General features: G+C 63.6%; 2 protein-coding genes across 2 annotated transcripts; one reads left to right on the forward strand and one right to left on the reverse strand.

Annotated features, from left to right (window-relative positions):
• Window positions 1–3,985: 3,985 nt before the first annotated feature.
• RING1 (ring finger protein 1) lies at window positions 3,986–9,203 on the forward strand. Its single transcript, XM_048817855.2, has 7 exons — window positions 3,986–4,090; window positions 5,892–5,995; window positions 6,309–6,469; window positions 6,991–7,206; window positions 7,646–7,957; window positions 8,348–8,516; window positions 8,773–9,203. The coding sequence occupies exons 2-7, from the start codon at window positions 5,918–5,920 to the stop codon at window positions 8,872–8,874; spliced, it is 1,038 nt and encodes a 345-aa protein (XP_048673812.1). The 5' UTR covers window positions 3,986–4,090; window positions 5,892–5,917; the 3' UTR covers window positions 8,875–9,203.
• A 462-nt stretch (window positions 9,204–9,665) lies between these two features.
• Window positions 9,666–20,917, reverse strand: VPS52 (VPS52 subunit of GARP complex). The gene is made up of 20 exons (XM_048817854.2): window positions 20,792–20,917; window positions 18,431–18,515; window positions 18,150–18,202; window positions 17,990–18,065; window positions 17,603–17,670; window positions 17,159–17,334; window positions 16,779–16,929; window positions 16,491–16,591; window positions 16,069–16,201; window positions 15,769–15,826; window positions 15,479–15,612; window positions 15,024–15,179; window positions 14,779–14,897; window positions 13,972–14,095; window positions 13,580–13,675; window positions 13,183–13,290; window positions 12,669–12,734; window positions 12,021–12,132; window positions 11,660–11,778; window positions 9,666–10,253 (listed from the first exon to the last, which is right to left on the reverse strand). The coding sequence occupies exons 1-20, from the start codon at window positions 20,858–20,860 to the stop codon at window positions 10,107–10,109; spliced, it is 2,151 nt and encodes a 716-aa protein (XP_048673811.1). The 5' UTR covers window positions 20,861–20,917; the 3' UTR covers window positions 9,666–10,106.
• Between the last annotated feature and the right edge of the window lie 244 nt (window positions 20,918–21,161).

Genomic DNA, 21,161 nt, shown 5'->3' on the forward strand with positions numbered 1-21,161 from the left:
TCTACAGGGTGAGTTCCCTTCTTTCGTTAATTGCCTGAGTGTGTGTGTGTGTGTTAGGAGGTAATGGGTGAGTTCCTGAGGTCACACACATGTGAATTCCTGGGATTATCCACGTGTGCTCACAAGATATCTGGGTTCATATGTGGGACCCAGGTCACAAGGGTCGTTGAGTTCAGGAGGCCATGTGTCTGCCCTGTGTGTGCATGCACGTGTAATTTACTTCCTTGTAATTTCATGTGTGAGGAGGATCATGTATGTGGGATCACATGTACTGACATCACAGCTCACACTTGGGTGAAGCCACGTGTAGATCACGTGTGAAGCAGACGCCATGTTTAATGGTGAGCTCATGTGTGTTTATAAGAACATATGAATTGATGTTTATTTCTGATCAGACAACGTTGGATCACATTTATTTGTGAGTTCATGCATGTCTGCATTCGAGTTCTTGTGAAGACACATTGACGCTTGTGCAATTCCGTGTGGACTCATGTCAGACCCTGTGCTGCTCATGAATTCAGGTGTGCCGGAGGTCATGTGGCTTTGCATGGGAGCTCACAGTTGTGCCAGATGATGTATGTGAGTTTGTGGGTGTTAATTAGCCTTTTCATATGTCTGTGAGCTCAGCTGTGTTCAGTTTACATCACATGCATATGTGAACTCACATGCATGAGCTCACATGTTTGAAGAGCTCCTACATGTAAGAGCATGTTTGAGTTCATGTGTGTTTGTGCTTATGTATGCATAGTCATGTGGGTGCTGAGCTCACATGTATTTACATCATGGTTATTTTTTACTTCATGTCTGTGCCACACAAGGTCACATGTTTGTTTTTTTTTGTTCATGGATGTATCAGAGGGCACGTATGTGAGTTAACAAATGTTTGCATCAGAGTTCATACATGTGACCCATGATTCCACATATTTGGACCAGATCCCATGTGTCAGTTCCTATGTTTGAGTTTACACATATGACAGCTCACATGTATGGCTGTGCGTTAACACCTGTTTGCATAACAGCTCATGACTGCCATGTTCAAATGGACACATGTTCATGCCAGGGGTCACACATGTGAGTGTGCGGGTTTATGTGCATTTGTAGCCACTCATGTATATGAGGTCACATGACCAGATTCACATGTGGTGATTGCCCTGTTTGCACGTGTAGATTCACATGTTTAGACAATTCTATTGACAACAGAGTTCACTTTTGTATCAGACTCATTTATTGTGGGTTCATGTATGTTTGCATCAGGCACTGTGTGTGTATTCACATATATGCTTCTGTATGGTGTGTGATGCATGTGTGTGATCTTGTATGATTACATGTATGATTGTATAGCGTGTCTGAATTAATGTGTTTGCATCACAGCTCACCCATGTGCAAGTCCATGGGTTTCCAGCCCAGTTCAGACGTGTCATGTGACACGTGTGAGCTGACATGTTTGCATAGTGACTTCACACTGATCTGAACCCCAGTCCACACCTGTTCTAACCCAAATGCTTATCAGCATGTTGCCGTCCTGTGTTGGTCTCGCTGCTCATTGGTGGTGATGTGTGTGAATTGTCCCCCTCATGCTGTCATTCGCACCCCTCCCTGCACCGTGGCTGCCCCCCACATATCCCCCAGCCCCCGACTCTGTCTGCACCCTGCACTGAATGCCGGCTCCTGATTGTCCAAACGCAATTCTTGTGTCTGTGCCCAAGAATTGAGTGTGGACGTCGTGAGCCGGGGTTTCCTATCGACACCTGGTGAAGACAGGGGGGATGACCCCCACAGCACCCCACACAGTCTGGGGGAATGGGACGTGAGGCCTCTCCCCTCTAGGGGGGCGCTGGCTCCAATCCAGCCCCAGGGCGGGGACTGGCTGGCTCAGGGGGGTAGGGAATAGGGCATGAGGCCTGTCCCCTCTAGGGGACGCTGTCTCTGATCCGGCCCCAGGGGCGGGACTGGCTGGCCTGGGGGTGGGTGGGGCGTGGCGGGCGACTCTCCTCTCCCAACCTCCATCATCCATCAACCCCAAACTTTTCAGCCCCTATGACCTCTGCCCTTTGACCCCCCATCTCATTATCTCCAGAGACCAGTGGCTGACCTTGGCAGGTGGCTGAGGGGAGAACCCATAACCTGGGGATGATCCGTCCCCACCTTCACCATGTGAAAACTGATTGGCCAACAGGTGGGGGTGCAAATACAGATGATGCCACCTGATTGGTTGACAGGTGGCAGGGAATATAGACAGTGCCCTCTGATTGGCTACTGGGGAAGGTCACAAACCTGATTGGCTGAATGTGCTTGCCAGCTCCCTCCCCACACCCATTCTGGTTGGACAAGAAGTGGGGAGATATGGATTTGGCATGACCTGATTGGCCAACGGTGTGAAGGCGACACTCCCTGATTGGCTGACAGGTGGGGGGCGTGCAGGTGACTCAGGTTTTAAGGTACAGTGCCCCCCCCAAGTATTAAGGGGCCATTTCCAGGGTTTGCCGGCCTGACAGCAGAGCCAAGGGGCAGAGGGGAGGGGAGGGGAGGGGAGGGGAGGGGGGACCCTGGGTTGGGGTGACGGGGCAGTGAGGAGAGGGGGGTGGGGCTCTGCCTGTGTCTGGTGTGAGCCCTCCCAACTCCAACACTCGAGCTAACTCCCCCACCCCCGCTCCCGCCCCATAATCCTCTGGGCCCTTTCACTGGGCACAATGGGCGAGGGGCGAGGGGAGGGGTGCAGCCTGTGTGGTCCCAGCCCTATTCAAAGGCCCAGCAGAGACACCGGGAGCAGCCACCACTCCCCGCCCTCCCCCCCTTCTTAGCCATGCCTTGCCCCACCCCCACCCCCTTTCCTCCCCCAGTATCCCGACTCGGCTCCCCCCAGCAAACACCGAGCCCCTGTCCCCAGGGGGGTGAATGGCGGGGGGGTCAGGCCAGGAGGCTGGGGGAGAGAAAGAGAGTGAGACGTGGGGCAGGAAGGGGGCACTGGCAGGCAGCCCTCCCACCCGCTTTCACCCCATCTGCACGCCTGAGCCCCCACCCCAACCCCGCCCAGTGCCCTTCAATTCCAACCACAGCGCTGCCAGCGCCCCCCACTGCTGACCTGCACCCCCTCAGCTCCCAAGTTCTGGAGTCACCCTGATGGAGGTGTTGGGGGGGGTAATGGCAGGTAAATCACACATGGGGGGAATAGTGTGTGGGGAGGGTCCCGCAGCTATGGCGAATAGACTCTGGCGGTCTCTGTCTCGGTGGGCTGGGGGTCCCGGTCTCGGGGGTTAAGCCCCTTGGGGAGCAAGGCTCAGGGTTTCTGCCTGCTGTGAGGGGTCTGCGGGGGGCAGGGTTTCTCTCTCTGGGGGGAAGGGAGAGACAGGGGTGGTTAAACCCCTTCGGAAAGGGGTCTGGGGGTCTCTGTTGGGGCCAGGACCTCCCTGTGGGAAGGGCTGGGGGAGGGGGCGTTCGGGAAGGTCTGTTGGGGGGCTGGGGGGTCTCTCCGGGGGGGCAGGGGATTCTCTGGGGGAGGGGCCGTGGGGGTCCCATTAAGGGGGGCTGGGGGTCTCTGTCTCGGGGGTCTCCCCAGGGGATTTGGGGGGGTCCCATTAAGGGGGGCTGGGGGGTCTCTGTCTCGGGGGTCTCTCCAGAGGGTCTGGGGGGGTCTCTCTGGGGGAGGGGCCGTGGGGATCCCATTAAGGGGGGCTGGGAGGGTCTCTCCGGGGGGGCGGGGGATTCTCTGGGGGAGGCGCCGTGGGGGTCCCATTAAGGGGGGCTGGGGTGGTCTCTGTCTCGGGGGTCTCTCCAGGGGATTTGGGGGGTCCAATTAAGGGGGGCTGGGGGTCTCTGTCTCGGGGGTCTCTCCAGGGGATTTGGGGGGTCTCTCTGGGGGAGGGGACGTGGGGATCCCATTGGGGGGGATTCCCCGGGATCCCCGCCCGCCCCGTTACGCTTCGGGAGGGGGCGTGGCTGGGCGGGTGACATCACCGGCGGGGGCAGGGGGAGTGCCTGACGTCACGGGGAGGGAGGGGAGGAAGTGACGTCTCTGGTGGAGGGGAGGCCCCGCCCCCCCGAAAGTGAAGGAGGAAAAAAACGTTGTTTGTGTCTTGGACTCGGAGAGTCGGTGAGGGGGGGCTGGGCCTGGGGGGGACCCTGCAGCTGGGGGGACCCTGGGGGGCTGGAGATGGGGGGGAGCCTGCAGCTGGGGGGACCCTGGGGGGCAGGGGATGGGGGGGACCCTGCAGCTGAGGGGACCCTGGGGGGCTGGGGATGGGGGGGCCCTGCAGCTGGGGGACCCTGGGGGGCTGGGGATGGGGGGGCCCTGCAGCTGGGGGAACCCTGGGGGGCTCGGCCTGGGGGGGGACCCTGCAGCTGGGGGGACCGTGGGGGGCTGGGGATGGGGGGGAGCCTGCAGCTGGGGGGGACCCTGGGGGGCTGGGGATGGGGGAACCCTGCAGCTGGGGGGACCCTGGGGGGCTCGGCCTGGGGGGGGGACCCTGCAGATGGGGGGACCCTGGGGGGCTGTGCCTCGGGGGGGACCCTGCAGCTGGGGGGACCCTGGGGGTCTGGGCCTGGGGGGGACCCTGCAGCTGGGGGGACCCTGGGGGGCTGGGCCTGGGGGGGGACCCTGCAGCTGGGGGGGACCCTGGGGGGCTGGGGATGGGGGAACCCTGCAGCTGGGGGGAACCTGGGGGGCTGGGAAGGGGGGGGAGCCTGCAGCTGGGGGGACCCTGTTTGGATGGGCCTGGGGGGGACCTTGCAGCTGGGGGGACCCTGGGGGGCTGGGCCTGGGGGGGACCCTGCAGCTGGGGGGACCCTGGGGGGCTGTGCCTCGGGGGGGACCCTGCAGCTGGGGGGACCCTGGGGGGCTGGGGATGGGGGGAACCCTGCAGCTGGGGGGACCCTGGGGGGCTGGGGATGGGGGGAACCCTGCAGCTGGGGGGACCCTGGGGGGCTGGGCCTGGGGGGGACCCTGCAGCTGGGGGGACCCTGGGGGGCTGTGCCTCGGGGGGGACCCTGCAGCTGGGGGGACCCTGGGGGGCTGTGCCTCGGGGGGGACCCTGCAGCTGGGGGGACCCTGGGGGGCTGGGGATGGGGGGAACCCTGCAGCTGGGGGGACCCTGGGGGGCTGGGCCTGGGGGGGGACCCTGCAGCTGGGGGGGACCCTGGGGGGCTGGGGATGGGGGAACCCTGCAGCTGGGGGGAACCTGGGGGGCTGGGAAGGGGGGGGAGCCTGCAGCTGGGGGGACCCTGTTTGGCTGGGAAGGGGGGGGACCTTGCAGCTGGGGGGACCCTGGGGGGCTGGGCCTGGGGGGGACCCTGCAGCTGGGGGGACCCTGGGGGGCTGGGCCTGGGGGGGACCCTGCAGCTGGGGGGACCCTGGGGGGCTGGGCCTGGGAGGGGATGCTGCAGCTGGGGGGGACCCTGGGGGGCTGGGGATGGGGGAACCCTGCAGCTGGGGGGAACCTGGGGGGCTGGGGAAGGGGGGGGAGCCTGCAGCTGGGGGAACCCTGGGGGGCTGGGGAAGGGGGGGGAGCCTGCAGCTGGGGGGACCCTGGGGGGCTGGGGATGGGGGGGACCCTGCAGCTGGGGGGAACCTGGGGGGCTGGGAAGGGGGGGGAGCCTGCAGCTGGGGGAACCCTGGGGGGCTGGGGAAGCGGGGGGAGCCTGCAGCTGGGGGAACCCTGGGGGGCTGGGGATGGGGGGGACCCTGCAGCTGGGGGGACCCTGGGGGGGGCTGGGAATGGGGGGGAAGCCTAGTGACTTGAGGCGGGGCAGTTCTGGCTCGGGGGACCCTGGGGGCTGGGATATGGGGGAAGAGTGGGAGGCTCAAGGGGCAGCCTTTGGGGGGCTCGGTGTATGTGGGGGGCTTCCTAGGTAACCCCAGCTTTGGTTGCTCCCCATTAATCTGTCTTCCCCCCCAGCTCCCCTCCCCTCAGCCCCCACCACCATGGCGACCCCGGCCAATGCTCAGAGCGCCAGCAAGACCTGGGAGCTGAGTCTGTATGAGCTGCACCGGACCCCCCAGGTGAGACATGTGAGGGGGGGAGAGAGGTGAGGGGGCGACTGGGCTGGGGGATGGGACGGGGTGGGGATAACAGGCTTGGGGGGGGTTGGATGGACCCATTGATCTGATTTGGTGGGGTAGGGGGGTGAGGACACAGGGCTGGGCTTGGGGGGACACCAAAGTGGGAGGTGGGGCTGGGGGAGACCAGGCTGGAAGTGGGTGTGGGGGCACTGGGCTGGAAGGGGGGGGCATGGGGAGACCAGGCTGGAAGGGGAGGAGTGGGTGGCTGGTCTGTGGGTGCCTGGGCTCTGACAGCCCTCTACCCCCCCGGCAGGAGGCCATCATGGACAGCACGGAGATTGCGGTGTCCCCACGCAGCCTGCATAGCGAGCTGATGTGCCCCATCTGCCTGGACATGCTGAAGAACACCATGACCACCAAGGAGTGTCTGCACCGCTTCTGCTCCGACTGCATCGTCACCGCCCTGCGCAGCGGGTACGGGGGCTGCGGGGAGAGGCGGAAGTGAAGGGGGAGTCTTGGGGAAGGGATGGGGCTGCCTGGGAGCAGGTCAGAGAAGACCTGGGGTTGTGGGGGGTCGCTGGAGGGCACATTGGGTGGGGGTGGCTGGGGAATGGCTGGGTGGGTCGGGGGGTCACTGAGGGGTGTATTGGGTGGAGGGTGGCTGCGGCGGGGGGTTGCAGGAAGGCGCATCGGGTTGCGGGTGGCTGCAGGGGGCAGACGGGGAAGGGCCGGGTGGGTTGGGGGTATATTGGGTGGGGGATGGCTCCGGGGGTCTCGCTGGAAGGTGCATCAGGTGGGGGGCGGTTATGGAGGGCAGACGAGGAAGGGCTAGGTGGATCAGGGGGTTGCTGGGGGGTGCATCGGGTGAGGGGTGGCTGTGGGGGGCAGACGGGGAAGGGATGGCTGGGGGGTGTATTGGGTGGGGGGTGTGGCTGCGGAAGGGCCAGGCGGGTTGGGGGCGCCCATGCCCGGGATAACCCCCCCCCTCGGTGCAGGAACAAGGAGTGCCCCACCTGCCGGAAGAAGCTGGTCTCCAAGCGTTCGCTCCGTCCCGACCCCAACTTCGACGCCCTCATCTCCAAGATCTACCCGAGCCGGGACGAGTACGAGGCGCACCAGGACCGGGTGCTGGCCAAGCTCAGCCGGCTCCACAACCAGCAGGCGCTCAGCAGCAGCATCGAGGAGGGGCTCCGTATGCAGGCCATGCACAGGTGGGGGGGCAGGACCGAGGCGTCCTGGGGGGGGGCGGGCAGGGGTCTCCCCAGGATCACGGCCGCATTTCACACTGTTGTTGGCAGGGAATTTCCTGGGTTTTTACCACAGTTTCTGTGTGCAGAGGAACCAGGGTGTCGCTATAGCCGTGCCCCTGCCCCCCTGCCCGTCCCTCGGAACCCTCCCCACCCTCCCTAAATCCCACCCGTTAGCGCTGCTCTCAACGCCCTGCTCTGGGGGGCTGGGGCCAGCTGAGGGGTCCGGCCCAAAGCGAGTGCTGCGTCTATTGGCTCAGTTTGGCATTTCCCACAGGTTTTGCAGGGAGTTTCCTACTGTTTTCCCCCCTCCAGCCGCTCTCCCTCCGCTCCCCCTCCCCCAGATAACCCCCCTCCGTTGCCCCTCCCCCCAGTAACCCCGCTCTGCTCCTCCCCACCCCAGGGCGCAGCGGGTGCGGAAGCTGCACCAGGAGTCCGACAACACCACGTTCAGCGGGGGGGAGGACAACTGCGACAGCCGCTCCCACCTGAGCAATGCCTCAGCCCCCAGCCACCCTGAGGCCGGCCCCAGCCGCAAGCGCTCACGCGCCTCCGACGACTCGGGGCCTGAGCCCGACCCCGACCCTGAGACCTCGCATGACGGGGGGGGCTGTGGGACCCCCGAGCCGGGTGTCGAGCCGGGCAGCAGCGAGATCGAACTCGTCTTCCGCCCCCACCCCGTGCTGGTGGAGAAGGGGGAATACTCCCAGACCAGGTGAGAGCAGCCCCCTGAGCATCCGGGGGCCCCTCCATTCCATGAGCCCCCGAGCCCCAGGGTCCCCCTCCTAGAACCCAGGCTGCTCCCCGTGCTGGGAGGAAGTGGGAGTTCTACCAGACCAGGTGAGAGCAGCCTCCAGGGGCCCCTCTATTCCACGATTCCCCCGAGCCAGCTGCAGCAGAGGGGAGAGCCTGGGGACCCCAAGAGTCCAGCACCCCATTGTCACATATGCCTGCCCGCTCCCACCCCATTGCGCCTCTCCCAAGCGCAGCCTCCAAAGGGACCTGCCCCTGCGTCCATCCCCCCAGCAGTCATACCCCCCCCCTGCACCCATACTTCCCCCCCGCAGTCCAGGCAGTCCCCCTCACCCTGCCCTGTGCCCGGCAGGTACGTAAAGACGACGGCTAACGCCACGGTGGACCACCTCTCCAAGTACTTGGCCCTGCGCATCGCATTGGAGGAGGCGCCAGCCCCTGGCCCCGAGGCCCCCGGCCTGGAGGATGTGAGCGAGAAGCAGTACACGATCTACATCACCACCTCCGGGGGGCCCTTCACGGTACGGGGGCTGGGAGGCAACGCTGGCCCTAGGGCAGTGCTAGGGGCCTGTGCTGCGGGTCGGGGGTCAGCAGGGGGCGCTCTCCCCTGGCAGTCAGGGCTGGCCCCATTGATGCACTTGGGGGCGGGGTCAGCAGGGGGCGCTCTCCCCTGGCAGTCAGGACTGGCCCCATTGCCGCAGTAGGGGGCTGTTCTGTGGGGGGCGGGGGCAGCAGGGGGGTGCTCTTCCCCCCCCCACTAACCCCATCTCCCCGCAGACTCTGAATGGCTCCCTCACCCTGGAGCTGGTGAACGAGAAGTTCTGGAAGGTCACCAAGCCCCTGGAGCTGTACTATGCCCCCACCAAGGAGCAGAAGTAGGGGGGCCCCTCTGACCAGAACTGGCCCGTCCCCCCATGGAACTCAGCCCAGCGATCGCCTTGCTGCTGCGCCCCCGTGTACGGCCGCTGGAGCCAGCAGGGCTGGGGGCCCAGGCAGGGCCCCCCAAAAGCTGGAAACATCCCCCCAAGGACGGGGTGCTGCTCCCAGGACAGACGCCTGCCCCTAAGGGGCACCCCTTAGATTCTGCTTTGTCCCCCCTGCACAGGGATGCCTGCTGCTTCCCCCCATGCTGTGGGGGGGATTTGCTTTGGGGGCTTTTCACAGTGGTTCTGCTGTTTGTGGCTCATTAAGCAATTTGGGTCTTTGAAGCATCAGCGTCTGAGTCTCTTGGGGTCTGGGGGGGAAGGTGGAGGAGCCTCGGCCCTATCTTCACAGAACTGGGCTCCCAGACCCCACTGCTCTAACCAACCAGCCCCCACTCCCCCCCAGAGCTAGGGAGAGGACCCAGGAGTCCTGGTTCCCAGCCCCGATCCTGCTCTAGCCCACCAGACCCTACTCCCCTTCCAGAGCTGGGAGAGCACCTAAGAGTCCTGGCTCCCCCTTGGGTTGGGGAGGGGTTACAGGCTGGAGTGGGAAGGGAGGTACTGGATGAACTGGACACACTGGTCTGAGCTGGGGGAGTCTAGGCAGCTGGAGCACCTGTATCTAAGCCAGGTACCAGCCGCAGGTCCTGAGTCCCACCCCATCGCCCCTCCCTGTGCTAGGGTGGGGGAGGGTCCTCCCTGCTGTTCTGCCCCTCCCCCATCACATGCCAGGGGTCCCAAACAAGCTAGTGAGTAGCAGGGAGTTTATTGTCACTGTTCAAAGTCAGATACACACACACACACACACACACACAAGCAATCTGGAGGGGAGAAGAGAGCCCCCCCCCCGACACCCACCTGCAGGTCCCTCACCTTCCCCTTCCCTTGTGGGGAGCCCCTGCAGGGCAGAGAGGGGTGCAGCCTGGAGCCACCCCCCAACCATAGGGGCCCCACAGGTTGGTGGGGAGTGCTGGGGTTGGACTGGTCCCAGGAGGTTATAGCAGCATGGGGCAGGGCTCCATGGGGCGGGGGAAAATGTGGGACAAGGATCTTCCACTCCCCACAGTGCATTGGGCAGGTGGGGGGAGGGGGCACAGACCACCCCGTACCCACACGGGGAAGGGGGCTGCGCCGATCTGCCCATGCCAGGGGCAGGGTTGGAGGGGGGCACGTGCAGGCTCCCCTCTCCTAGAAGTTGGGCTTGTGTTTCTTCAGCTCCACCATGAGGTGGTGGATGTTGATGAGCTCGGCGCGGGCCGGCAGGGCGCGCAGGGGGGGCTGAGTTAGCACCTTGTGGAAGCGGTGATAGTACTGGATCAGCTGGGTCAGCGCCCCCTGCAGGGGAGAGAGCGTGCAGGAGTCAGAGCCCCCCCATGTCCATCCCCCCACAGGGCTCTCCCTGCTGGACAGTGGCACCTCCCCCCTCTTTAACACCTGCCGGACCTCGGTGCCCCCTCCTCCCCTGCACTCCAGCCCCCCGCACCTGGCGGGAGCTGGCTCTGAGGCAGACACCCCCCCCCCCTCCCATACGTAAGGTCAATACCCGTGCAGCTGCTGGGCCAAGTGATTAGCCCCTCACTGGGTGAGCAGATGCAGGGTAACAGGGTTCTAAATAACATCCCAGCCCCCCTCCTGTCCATCTCTGCCAGGGGTCTGGGGAGGAAGCTGGGCTTTAGCTACAGTCCCCCAGGCCAGTCTCCTCAGCAAACAAGGGATGTGGGGGCTACATGAAGTGACTGAGAGCGGGGAGCCTGTCCGCACACTAGGTATTGGCGGGTGCTGTCAGACTGGGAGGGCATATCTCCGGGTGCTGCCGGGGTCGGTCCTGGCTCCTGTCCTAGTCAATAGTTTTATTAATGGCTTAGAGAATGGAGCCGAGACGCTGCTTATAAAATCTGCAGCTGACCCCTGGCTGAGGTGGGGGTGTTGCCAGCACTGTGGCGGGCGGGGTTAGACTTCAAAACAACCCGGACACATCGCAGAACTGGTCTGAATTCAATAAAGTGCAAAGTAAGTCACTGGGGCAGAAGAACTGAAACACACAGCTCCAGTCTAGGGCCTAGCTGGCTGGGGGGCGCACCGCTGAGAAGGAGCTGGGGTTACAGTGCATCACACAGAGTGTGAACCAGCCCCGTGATGCCGCTGTGGAAAAGGCTGATGTCACGCTGGGCTGCGTTAACAGGGGTGTTGTGTGGTAACTGTCCCGCTTGGCCGGAGCTGGAGAGTGTGTCCAGCTGTGGGCCCTGCAGTTTAGGAGAGCTGGGGACAAATGGGAGAGGCCAGAGGAGAACACCACAAGTGACAAAGGCTTAGGGAACCCAACCTGTGAGATCAGGTTAAAAACACCTGGCTCGTTTAGTCCTGAGGAGGGGCTGAGAGCAGCCTTCAGCTCTGCCCCAGGCTCTTCTAGAAAGGATGGGGGTCCCTGGGAGGCAGGACGCGGAGCAAGGGGCTCACTCTGCAGCAGGGGTGAGTCCGGCTGGAGATGAGGAAACATTTTCTAACTCCCCGGGCAGCAAAGCCCTGGACCAGGCGCTGGGGGAGGCTGGGACCCCAGACCAGCCCCCACACCCGAGAATCCCCATCCCTGGAGGTTTTTCAGGCCAGGTTGGACAAGCTCCCCAGGGCGGGCAGTGCTAGGCTGGCCTTACTTGGCCCGGCCTCAGCACAGGGAGCTGAACTCGGTGGCCTCTGGGGGTCCCTGCCAGCCTTCTGGCTCTGTGATTCGCTGCCCGTCTCACCTGGATGATGCTGGTCCCGTTTTTGAAGTTGCTGAAGGATCTCATGACGTCCTGGCTCAGCAATTCCACCGAGGCCTTCCACGTGGTAGAGAATCCGCGCACCAGCTGGGTCACCCGGGCTGGGGAGAGACGGGGGGTCAGTGCCACCGGGGTGGGGGCGGAGCCTAGAACCACCCCCCAGTCTGGGGAACCCAATTATAGAGAACCCAGCACGAGGGACAGGCTCACACTGTCAGCTGAGGGACCCTTGCAGCTCCCCTCCTGGTGTAGCCAGTGGGGGGGTGGAGACAAGGGGGTAGGAACGGGGTCCCTGTCTGTCACCCTCATCGTGTAGGGCGCAGGGGGGGTCCCTGTGTCTCACCCTCCTCCCCACGCAGCCGGTCGAGCTGCCCCTTCTCAATGAGTGACTCCGACTCCTTGACGAAGGCGATCATCCCCCCAAACGGGGGCGACAGAATCTCCTCGATGAACTCCTGGGGGGGGAAGGGAGAGAGTCAGCGCTGGCCCTGCCCCCTCACCCTCCCCACACTCCCACCCCCATCCCAGCGTCAGCCCTGCCCCCCCATCCTCCCCACGCTCCCACCCCAGCACTGCCCCCTCCGCCCAGCACAGCACCTTGCCCCCCCACTCATCTGCTACTCCAGGGTCCCAGGCTGGGATCAGGGCTCCCTAGGAAGGTTTCCGCTGGGTGGGAAGACCCCATGGGGGGGGGCCTTAGGGTAGCACCAGGTGGTTAGACCCCTTCCCCCACACCCACTCCACCTCCACCCCCTCCCCCACAAAAGGCCACATGACGCATTCTTCGATTCCAAGGCCAGAAGGGACAATTGTGACCCCAGGACGGAGCTCGGGCTCAGCGGATTCCTCACCGTGCCCCTCGTCTGTTCCAGAGCCCCCCCGTTGCCCTGCTCCCCCGTCTGTTCCAGATCCCCACCCCCCAGGTCAGTGCCCCCTGCCTGGACCCACAGCCCATGTTCTGGCCCTAGTTGCATGGCGCATGGGAACTCACCTGGGACCGGGCTGAAAGCAGCTGCTGGAAGCCCTCCACCTCCTTGCTTTCCTCCACTGCCCGCTCCTGGGGAGGGAATGGGGCAGGGGGTGTGACCTGTCACCCCAGGGCCGTCAGCACCAAGGTGGGGGGGCTGCCTGGCTCGATGGGGGGGAGGCAGGGAAAGGGACACGGGGCCTCTCCCCTCTATGGGGCGCTGGCCCTGAGCCGGCCCCAGGGCAAGGGGGTAAATGGCTGGGGGAGGTTTGAATGGGACATGGGGTCTGTCCCCTCTAGGGGGCACCGGCTCCCATCTGGCCCAAGGGCACAGACTGGCAGGCTCAGGGGGGCAGAGAATGAGACACAGGGACTTTCCCCTCTGGGGGCTTCAGCTCCCATCCAGCCCCAGGGCAGGGACTGGCAGGCTCAGAGGGGTGGGGAATGGGACGCGGGGCCTGTCCCCTCTAGGGGGCGCCGGTTCCCCAGGGCAGGGGGCACAGGCTGGCTCTTGGGGGAGCACGTGGGGGGCTGTTACCATGAGGACGCTCAGCATCATGTCGTAGTTGTTGATGAGGAAGATGAGCTGCTCCTTGCGCGATGAGAACTCAGCCGCCACCCGCAGCACGAAGTTCTCCACCTCCACCTGGGGTAGAGCAGAGGCTAAGGGGCCGAGTCAGTGACCCCAGTGCCCAAGGGACCCCAGGACTCCTGGGTCCCCTGGCTGGGTGGGCCCCACCACCATGGGCCTGAGGGACTCCAGCTCCCCCCCGGCCGCAGGACTCCTGGGTCTCCTGGGCTGTATCTCCCTCCCCATAGTACCCATAGCCCTCTGGCAGCACAGGGCCCACCCTGGTATCCACTGCGCCCCCCACTGTGCTGTGTCTCCCTCCCAGACCTGCAGCCCGCCCCCAGCAGGGCAGGGCCCCCCATACCTGCAGCTGCCCCAGCAACGCGTGGGTTCGCTCGTTGGGGAAGGTCTGGTTGATGCTGACGATGGCAGAGGAGAACTCCGCATAGCGCCGTGTGATCTGGGGGACAAAGGGGCCTGAGGGCACAGCAGGGTTCCCAGGGACCCCCAGACGCTCCTCCCCCGGCGTTCCCTGATCTCCACCCAACACCCCAACCCCCTGCAAACTACTCACCCTGCCCTAGGCCAGTCCCCCCACTTCCCCGACAGCCCTAGCCCCCCTCACCCCATATGAGCGTCCACTAACTCCCCACACCTTGCAAAGCCCCCTCACCCCTCAAGCCCCTCCCATCAACACTACCCATTGTTCCCAGGGTGAGCTCCCCATCCCCCCCACCCTGTGCCCATCCCCCCTACGTAGTGGGGGCGCGTGTCCAGGAAGCCCAGTTTCTGGGGGTCTGTGTTCTGGATGCTCTGGATGTTCAGCTCCAGGATGTACTCGAACCGCGGCCACAGGATCTCCAGCAGCGTGTCCCAGTACCTGGGGGGCAGCGGGACGCCTGGGTTCTCTCCTGGATCTGAGTGGGCAGTGGGGCCCAGCGGTCAGAGCAGGGGGCTGGGACCCGGGACTCCTGGGTTTTATCCCCAGCTCTGGGAAAGGAGTGGGGTCTAGTGGGGTAGAGCGGGGAACCAGGACTCTAGGGCTCTCTCCCAGCTCCGAGCGAGTAGTGGGGTGCAGGGGGTCAGAGCAGGGGGTTGGGAGCCAGGACCCCGGGGCTCTCGCCCGGCACTGCGCAGGCAGTGGGGCCCAGCGGTCAGAGCAGGGGCTGGGACCCGGGACTCCTGGGTTCTATCCCCAGCTTTGGGAAGGGAGTGGGGTCTAGTGGGGTAGAGCGGCGGGGCTGGGAACCAGTACTCTAGGGTTCTCTCCCATCTCCGAACGGGTAGTGGGGTGCAGTGGGTCAGAGTAGGGGGTTGGGAGCCAGGACCCCAGGGCTCTCTCCCGGCACCGCGCAGGCAGTGGGTCAGAGCAGGGGGCTGGGAGCCAGGACCCCAGGGCTCTCTCCCGGCACCGCGCAGGCAGTGGGTCAGAGCAGGGGGCTGGGAGCCAGGACCCCAGGGCTCTCTCCCAGCACCGCGCAGGCAGTGGGTCAGAGCAGGGGGCTGGGAGCCAGGATCCCAGGGCTCTCACCCGACGGCAGAGCAGGGCGGGCTCACACTCACTTGTCGATGGCGGGGACGTTGCGCTTGGCCGTGATGGCTCGGAAGCGCAGGACGATGTGGATGCAGAGGAAGATGGCAATGCTGTCATAGCAGTCACACACGTACGCGTCCATGTGTTTCTGGGGTGCACGGACACGGGGTCAAAGGGGCTGAGAGCCCCCAACAGCCACCATCTCCCACCCACTCCCTGCAGCAACACCCCAGCATCACCTCCCATCGAGCCACCCCACCCTCCCCAGGCTCACCAGGAACATGGCCAGCGTCTTGCCCATGACGGCGTTGAAGAGCTCCTGGGCGCTGGGCCCCGTCACCAGGAAGAAGTCGCAGAGGAAGAGATACTCGCGGCAGCTGTTGTCCAGCAGAGCATAGTGCTGGCTGCGGAACAGCGACTCGAAGGGGTACTGCCGGGGAGGGAGGGTGTTCGCTCAGGGGGAGGACACAGCCCCCCTCAACCCCTCTGGCAGGGGAACAGCAACTCGAAGGGGTACTGCCGTTGGGGGGGAGGGACACACACCCAGCCCCCCACCCAACCTGCTTCCCCAGTGACCCGCCTGATCCATTGGCCCTAAGAGGTCACAGCCTCCCTCTCCTCCACCCCAGCCAGGCCAAGCCTCCTGTCCCCCACCTCCCCATCTCCTTCCCCACTCCCACAGCCTGACCCCTGCCAGGGTCTCAGCCCCCCAGGACCCCACTTGCTCACGCGGACATCGCTCTTCTGGGCGGCATGAGGCACAATGATGGGCCCCTCCAGCTCGGCCCCCCCGATCACACTGCCCCGGTTCCCCAGCGTAAAGATTGTGTTGCGGTTCTTCAGCGATGGCTTTGAGAAAAACCGTGGCGGAGGGTGTCAAGGGAAAGAGTGGGGAGATGCTGCCCTGCCCAACCCCCCCCCATTGCCTTCCCAGCCAGCCCCCTCACCCCACAGCCCCACACCCTTTCCCTGCAGGGTGCCGGGGAATGCGGTTGTCCAGGCACAGGGAGCCAGGATATCTTTCTTGGCCGTATCCTCCACTCCCATCAGGTCATCCTTCTCCGCCACCTCCTCGTACTGCAGGACAGACAGACAGACAGACGCGGCGGGGGTCAGTGTGGGGTCCCCAGCCCCTCCCCCCAGTACTGCAGGACAGACGGCGGGGGTTAGGGTGGATTCCCCCATCCCCACCCCGTCATTCACATGGGGGGGGAACCAGAGCACGGTGTGTGGGAATCCCCACCCCCACACGCCTGCCCTATGGGGCTCCCTACACCACCACCCCGAGGGCTGCCCCACTCTCCCCGGGCTCCCCTCACCTGGATCTTCATGAGGCGGCTGGTGTAGGATTTGAAGTAGGACAGGTAGATCTTGCTCATGGTCTCCACGTACTGCTCCCGCAGCTCCTGCGCCACCGACCGCTCATTCCCTAGCAGGAACTGGTAGAAGAACCTGCCAAGGGGCGTCAGCCTGGAGAACTGCCCGCCACTGGTGCAGGGCATTCTGGGAGAGCTCCATAGCCCCAGATGCCCGCTGGCTAACTTGTAGCAGAGCAGGGAATTCTGGGAGATCCCCGTACTCTCCCGTCCCCACTCCCATGGGTTGACCTGTACTTGACCTGTACTGGAGCAGGACATTCTGGGAGATTCCCGTTTAGCACCCCCTCCCCCACCCATGGCTGACCCGTACTGGAGCAGGACATTCTGGGAGATTTTCATTTATCCCCCAACCCATGGCTGACCTGTACTTGAGCAGGGCATTCTGGGGGATCTGGTAGTTGGTCATGGGTTTACGGAAGGAGTAGACTTTTTGTAGGACGAACTCCCGGATCTTGGTCACAGCCTGCAGGGGGTTGAGGGGGAGCAGATCACGGACCACAGGGCAGGCTGAGCCCACACGGACACCCTCCCTTTCCTCCCAGTGCCTCCCCACCCCCCTCAGCTCCACACCCCCCGCACCTCCATCCTGCGACACCCGTGTGACCAGCTCTGGGGAAGGGCTGAGCTTGGTCTCCTGGGGCAAGGCTCACCTTGACCTTCAGCCGGTCCAGCACGTGGTGCACGTCAGTGCAGGCCATGGTCTCGCGGAAGGCCTGCTCCTTCACGTAGTTCATCTTGTTGTTCAGCTCATGCAGCTGCTCCAGGAAGTCCTGCTCGGTCACCGGGGCCTCCAGGATGGTGCTGGGGGGGACAGGAGGCAGGCACAAAGGCGTCCCAGGGTCACACCTCACAGCCTGCGCATCCGGCCCAGGAGACAGTCTCCCCCCAGAGGTGGTGGCCAGCACCCCAAGGCCCCCTACCCACCAGCACCTTCCCCCATCTCCCTGCAACCTGTCCCCCCACAGTGCCCTCCCCACACCTCCCAGCCCACACCTGACCACAGCGGCCAGCCCCCAGCCCATCCCTCCACCTGATCATAGCAGCTGGCACCACGAGCTCGTCCACCAGCTGGCTGAGCTGGCTGCGCACGGCCTGGCGGTTCTTGAGCCGCAGGTTCATGGCCACCGACTGCTCCTGCAGCGTCTGGATCTCGCAGCTGATGCTGCTCAGGTCGCACTGGAAGGAGCTCAGCATCTGCTCCATGCGCTGGGGGCGGGGGGAGGGGAACAGTCAGAGATATGTACACCCTCCTCCCTGGCAAGGAGGTGCAGGGGCTGGGAGACACCCCAGGGAAGGCTGCAGACAGTGTTCTGGGGAGTGGGGAGAGTTTGGGGGCATCAGGAGGTTGTGGGGGTTTCCCATGGGGTTCCAGGTCTCACCTCCAGGATGTTAACACAGGCAGTGACCTACGGGTGGGGGGCTGGAGGGCGGCGCCCAAGGGGCTGGGGGTTTCCCAGGGTGGTCAGGGGCTCACCTCCAGGATGGCGTCACAGGCGGTGATCTGGTTGTGCAGGGAGGTGATGTTCTTGCTCTCCTTGATGTCTGCAGGGCACGCAGGCTGCTAAGGAAATAGGCAGGGGGGACGGGGGGGCCAAGCCAGCCAGGCGGCGGGGGGAATGCACGTGAGAGGCCCTGGGTAGGGGCCATTTTCCTCTTTCTCCTGGGGAAGGTTTGCCCCTTAACACCCCTCTCTGCTGGTGTGGAGGGAGACACCCCAGGATATGAAGTGGTACAGCGGTACAGCCAGGGTGCAAGGACCTACCCCTGACACGGAGACCTCCTCCCGGCCTCCCCCCATCAGCCCCCACCCACACTGTGCCCGGAGAGTGGGCCCTAGGGGGGACTCCATGGGGCAGGATACAGTCCCTGATGGAGGCGTGCTCAATGTGCTGCAGCTCCAGTTCCACCTGCTTGGAGTACTGCCGCAGATCCATGCCCTGGGGAGAGAGGGGAGAGTCACCTGGGCTGGGGGGGTTCAGCTGGGCCCCTGCTTCAGGAAAGGGAGGAGGGGGGCAACTTACCGTCTTCAGCGCCTCCTGAACCAGGGAGTCCTCCAGGTTGGCTTGGATGTGAACTGAGGGAGGGGAGACTGGGTCAGTACCCAATAACAGTCGTCCCCCAAACCCACCTCCCCACAGTACCCCCACCTCCCTGCATTCCCCCCCCCCAGTGCTCCTCCACCTCCCTCCATCCACCCAAACTACTCCTGGTCTCCCCCACCTTACAGCCCTCCCCCACTTTTCCAGATCACTGTCTGCCCCCCATTGGTTGCTGTGCAGGGGTAAGGCCCCCCCGCACTTACTGTCCACTTCATCCAGGATGAACTCATCAGAGGTGAGGTCCAGGTCCCCCAGGTTCAGCTGCAGCGACTGCTCCTCTCCACGGCCCTAGGGAGTGCAGGGCAGGCAGTTACGGGGGGCTGTGGGGGAGCAGTGAGCTCCAGCAGGCTCTGGGGAAGGGATCTTGGAGGTACACCTAGTAACCAGGCTAGACAGGCCGGAGGCTGGGGGGTGTAAGCGCTATAGAGGTTCAGGGAATAGAGCGCGGGGTTATGGGGTGGGCTAGGAACAGAGGGACAAGTGGGGGTCAAGAAGGGAGCACAAACATAGAGTTCACTGCAGAGATAAAAGACTACGGGGGCATGGAATGGGACTTGGAAGCTATGGGGTGTGGGGCACAAAAAGGGGTCAGTGGGGTTCTATCACCCATGAAACAGGAGGTCCCAGGGTCATGGGGGGCAGTGTGGGGTCAAAGATGACAGCTGAAGGTGGGTTCAGGGGATATGGAGCAAGGGTGGATGGATGGGGATAGAAGAATCAGAGGTTATGGGGGGTTGGGGGCACCACAGAGGGTGAAAGATCATGGCTAACGTGGAGACAGAGGATACATAGCACTGGCAAAGGTCAGCGCCTAAGTTCCCTGTAAGCTGCGTGGCCACACAGCAGCCTATTCAGTGCCGTGCAGGCACTCAGGGAACCCACTCGGGGACCTACCACGGATGGGGCATCCCTCCCCCAGCCCCAACTCTGCTGCGGCCTGGACCTGCTGCGGCACCCCTCTCCCAGCCCTGGCCTGGCCCTGCCAGGGCGCCCCTCCCGCAGTCCGAACCCAGCCCCAGCTCGGACCTACCGGGGCCGGGGTACCTATCCTGCAGCCCCAACCCCAGAGCTGCCGTGGTGGGGAGAGGCACCTCTCCTTGCCCAGCCCAGGTGCTGCTAAGGGGAGAGAGAGCTGGAAGGAGTCCTCTCTCCCCACCATAGCCCTGGGGCAGCCTGCACCCCAAAACCCTCATCCACGGCCGCACACCACAGCCCACACCCCCAGCCAGAGCCCTCACGCCCCCCCGCACCCTACCCTCGGCCCCAGCCCTGAGCCCCTCCCACACGCCGAACCCCTCGGCCCCAACCCCACCACATGAATTTTGTTACGAGTACCAATATGGGGGTGATTATGCATCGGTGCACATAACAAAATTAATTCCGCACATGGGTGGGAAAAATTAGAGGGAACATGGTCAGCACTCAGCGAGGGTAGCAAACATCGCTCGGTGTTTAGGAATCATAGAATCATAGAATATTAAGGTTGGAAGGGACCTCAGGAGGTCATCCAGTCCAACCCCCTGCTCAAAGCAGGACCAATCCCCAACTAAATCATCCCAGCCAGGGCTTTGTCAAGCCTGACCCTGAAAACCTCTAAGGAAGGCGATTCCACCACCTCCCTAGGTAACGCATTCCAGTGCTTCACCACCCTTTGAGTGAAAAAGTTTTCCTAATATCCAACCTAAACCTCCCCCACTGCAACTTGAGACCATTACTCCTTGTTCTGTCATCAGCTACCACTGAGAACAGTCTAGAACCATCCTCTTTGGAACCCCCTTTCAGGGAGTTGAAAGCAGCTATCAAATCCCCTCTCATTCTTCTCTTCTGAAGACTAAACATCCCCAGTGCCCTCAGCCTCTCCTCATAAGTCATGTGTTCCAGTCCCCTAATCATTTTTGTTGCCCTCCGCTGGACTCTTTCCAATTTTTCCACATCCTTCTTGTAATGTGGGGCCCAAAACTGGACACAGTACTCCAGATGAGGCCTCACCAATGTCGAATAGAGGGGAACAATCACGTCCCTCGAAGTTCGGGACACACGGCCACCAGGTGCTGCAGCCCCACGCACCAGGCCAGCCACGGGGCAGAGCCACCGGGTCCGGATGGGAGGGGCAACGTGGGGCCCTTGGCAGCTGAGTCATGGGTGGGGGGCGCAGAGAGAGGGAACAGAGCAGGGGGAGGGGCAGAGGTCCGGGGCATTAGGGGCACCAGAGGGGGGAGGGGAGGAGGTTCAGGGGGTCAGAGGTTACGAGGATCAGGGCTCACATGAACAGGCAAGGGGGTGCATTGGGGTCAGAGTGATGCAAGCAAGGGCCTGGAGTCAGTGGGGTCAGGGTCAAAGGTCACAGAAGCCTCAGGCTCCCACATTTCACACAGCCCTTAAGGGGGTCACTTGCAAACCCTGCCCAGGCCCAGACCCGCCCCCCAGCACGTTGCGGGGGGGGGGTAGATGACAGGTGAGGGCCAATTTGTACACCAGGAGGCGGTTCCCTACCACGGGCCTATTTTGGGAGGGACCGGAAGTGGGGTGCCTGGGGACCGGAAGTTGGGCTGTGGGAACCTCACCATCCCCTCCTCTTCTTCCATCTCAGTCGCCCGCAGCCCCAGCTCCTCATCGGGCCTCAGCGCCGCCATCGTCCCCGCCCCGCTCCTTCTTTCGCTCCAGCCGCATCCGGGCCTCCAAGGGCTCACTTCCGGCCGTGCGCCTTAAAAAAAACTACAACTCCCATGATGCACAGGGTGGGGGGGGGGTAGAGCTGTTACCGGAAATGAGGTAACAAACCCCTCCTTTCGGGAACGGAAGAGAGTGACTGGCATGAAAATGCCCCCCGGAGTCGAAGGGGGTCACCCCCACCAAATAGAGGGGATTTAATCCCATAGAAACCTTCTATCATGGGGCAGGTTTCATACCCGGACCGGACATATGGTTGCCCAA

This window comes from Caretta caretta, chromosome 14 (assembly GCF_965140235.1).
Source record: "Caretta caretta isolate rCarCar2 chromosome 14, rCarCar1.hap1, whole genome shotgun sequence".
NCBI lineage: Eukaryota > Metazoa > Chordata > Testudines > Cheloniidae > Caretta > Caretta caretta.

What these genes read in the sequence shown, in the direction of transcription:
- VPS52 (XM_048817854.2), bottom strand. Translation starts at nt 20,860, where the DNA reads ATGGCGGCGCTGAGGCCCGATGAGGAGCTGGGGCTGCGGGCGACTGAG. An exon ending in TGGACACGCGCCCCCACTAC is followed by an intron (nt 13,676 to 13,971) that starts GTAGGGGGGATG and finishes TTTGTCCCCCAG; the next exon opens with ATCACACGGCGCTATGCGGA. An exon ending in ACGGGACCAGCATCATCCAG is followed by an intron (nt 10,254 to 11,659) that starts GTGAGACGGGCA and finishes TCTCCCCTGCAG; the next exon opens with GGGGCGCTGACCCAGCTGAT.
- RING1 (XM_048817855.2), top strand. Translation starts at nt 5,918, where the DNA reads ATGGCGACCCCGGCCAATGCTCAGAGCGCCAGCAAGACCTGGGAGCTG. An exon ending in GTCACCGCCCTGCGCAGCGG is followed by an intron (nt 6,470 to 6,990) that starts GTACGGGGGCTG and finishes CCCTCGGTGCAG; the next exon opens with GAACAAGGAGTGCCCCACCT. An exon ending in CCTCCGGGGGGCCCTTCACG is followed by an intron (nt 8,517 to 8,772) that starts GTACGGGGGCTG and finishes ATCTCCCCGCAG; the next exon opens with ACTCTGAATGGCTCCCTCAC.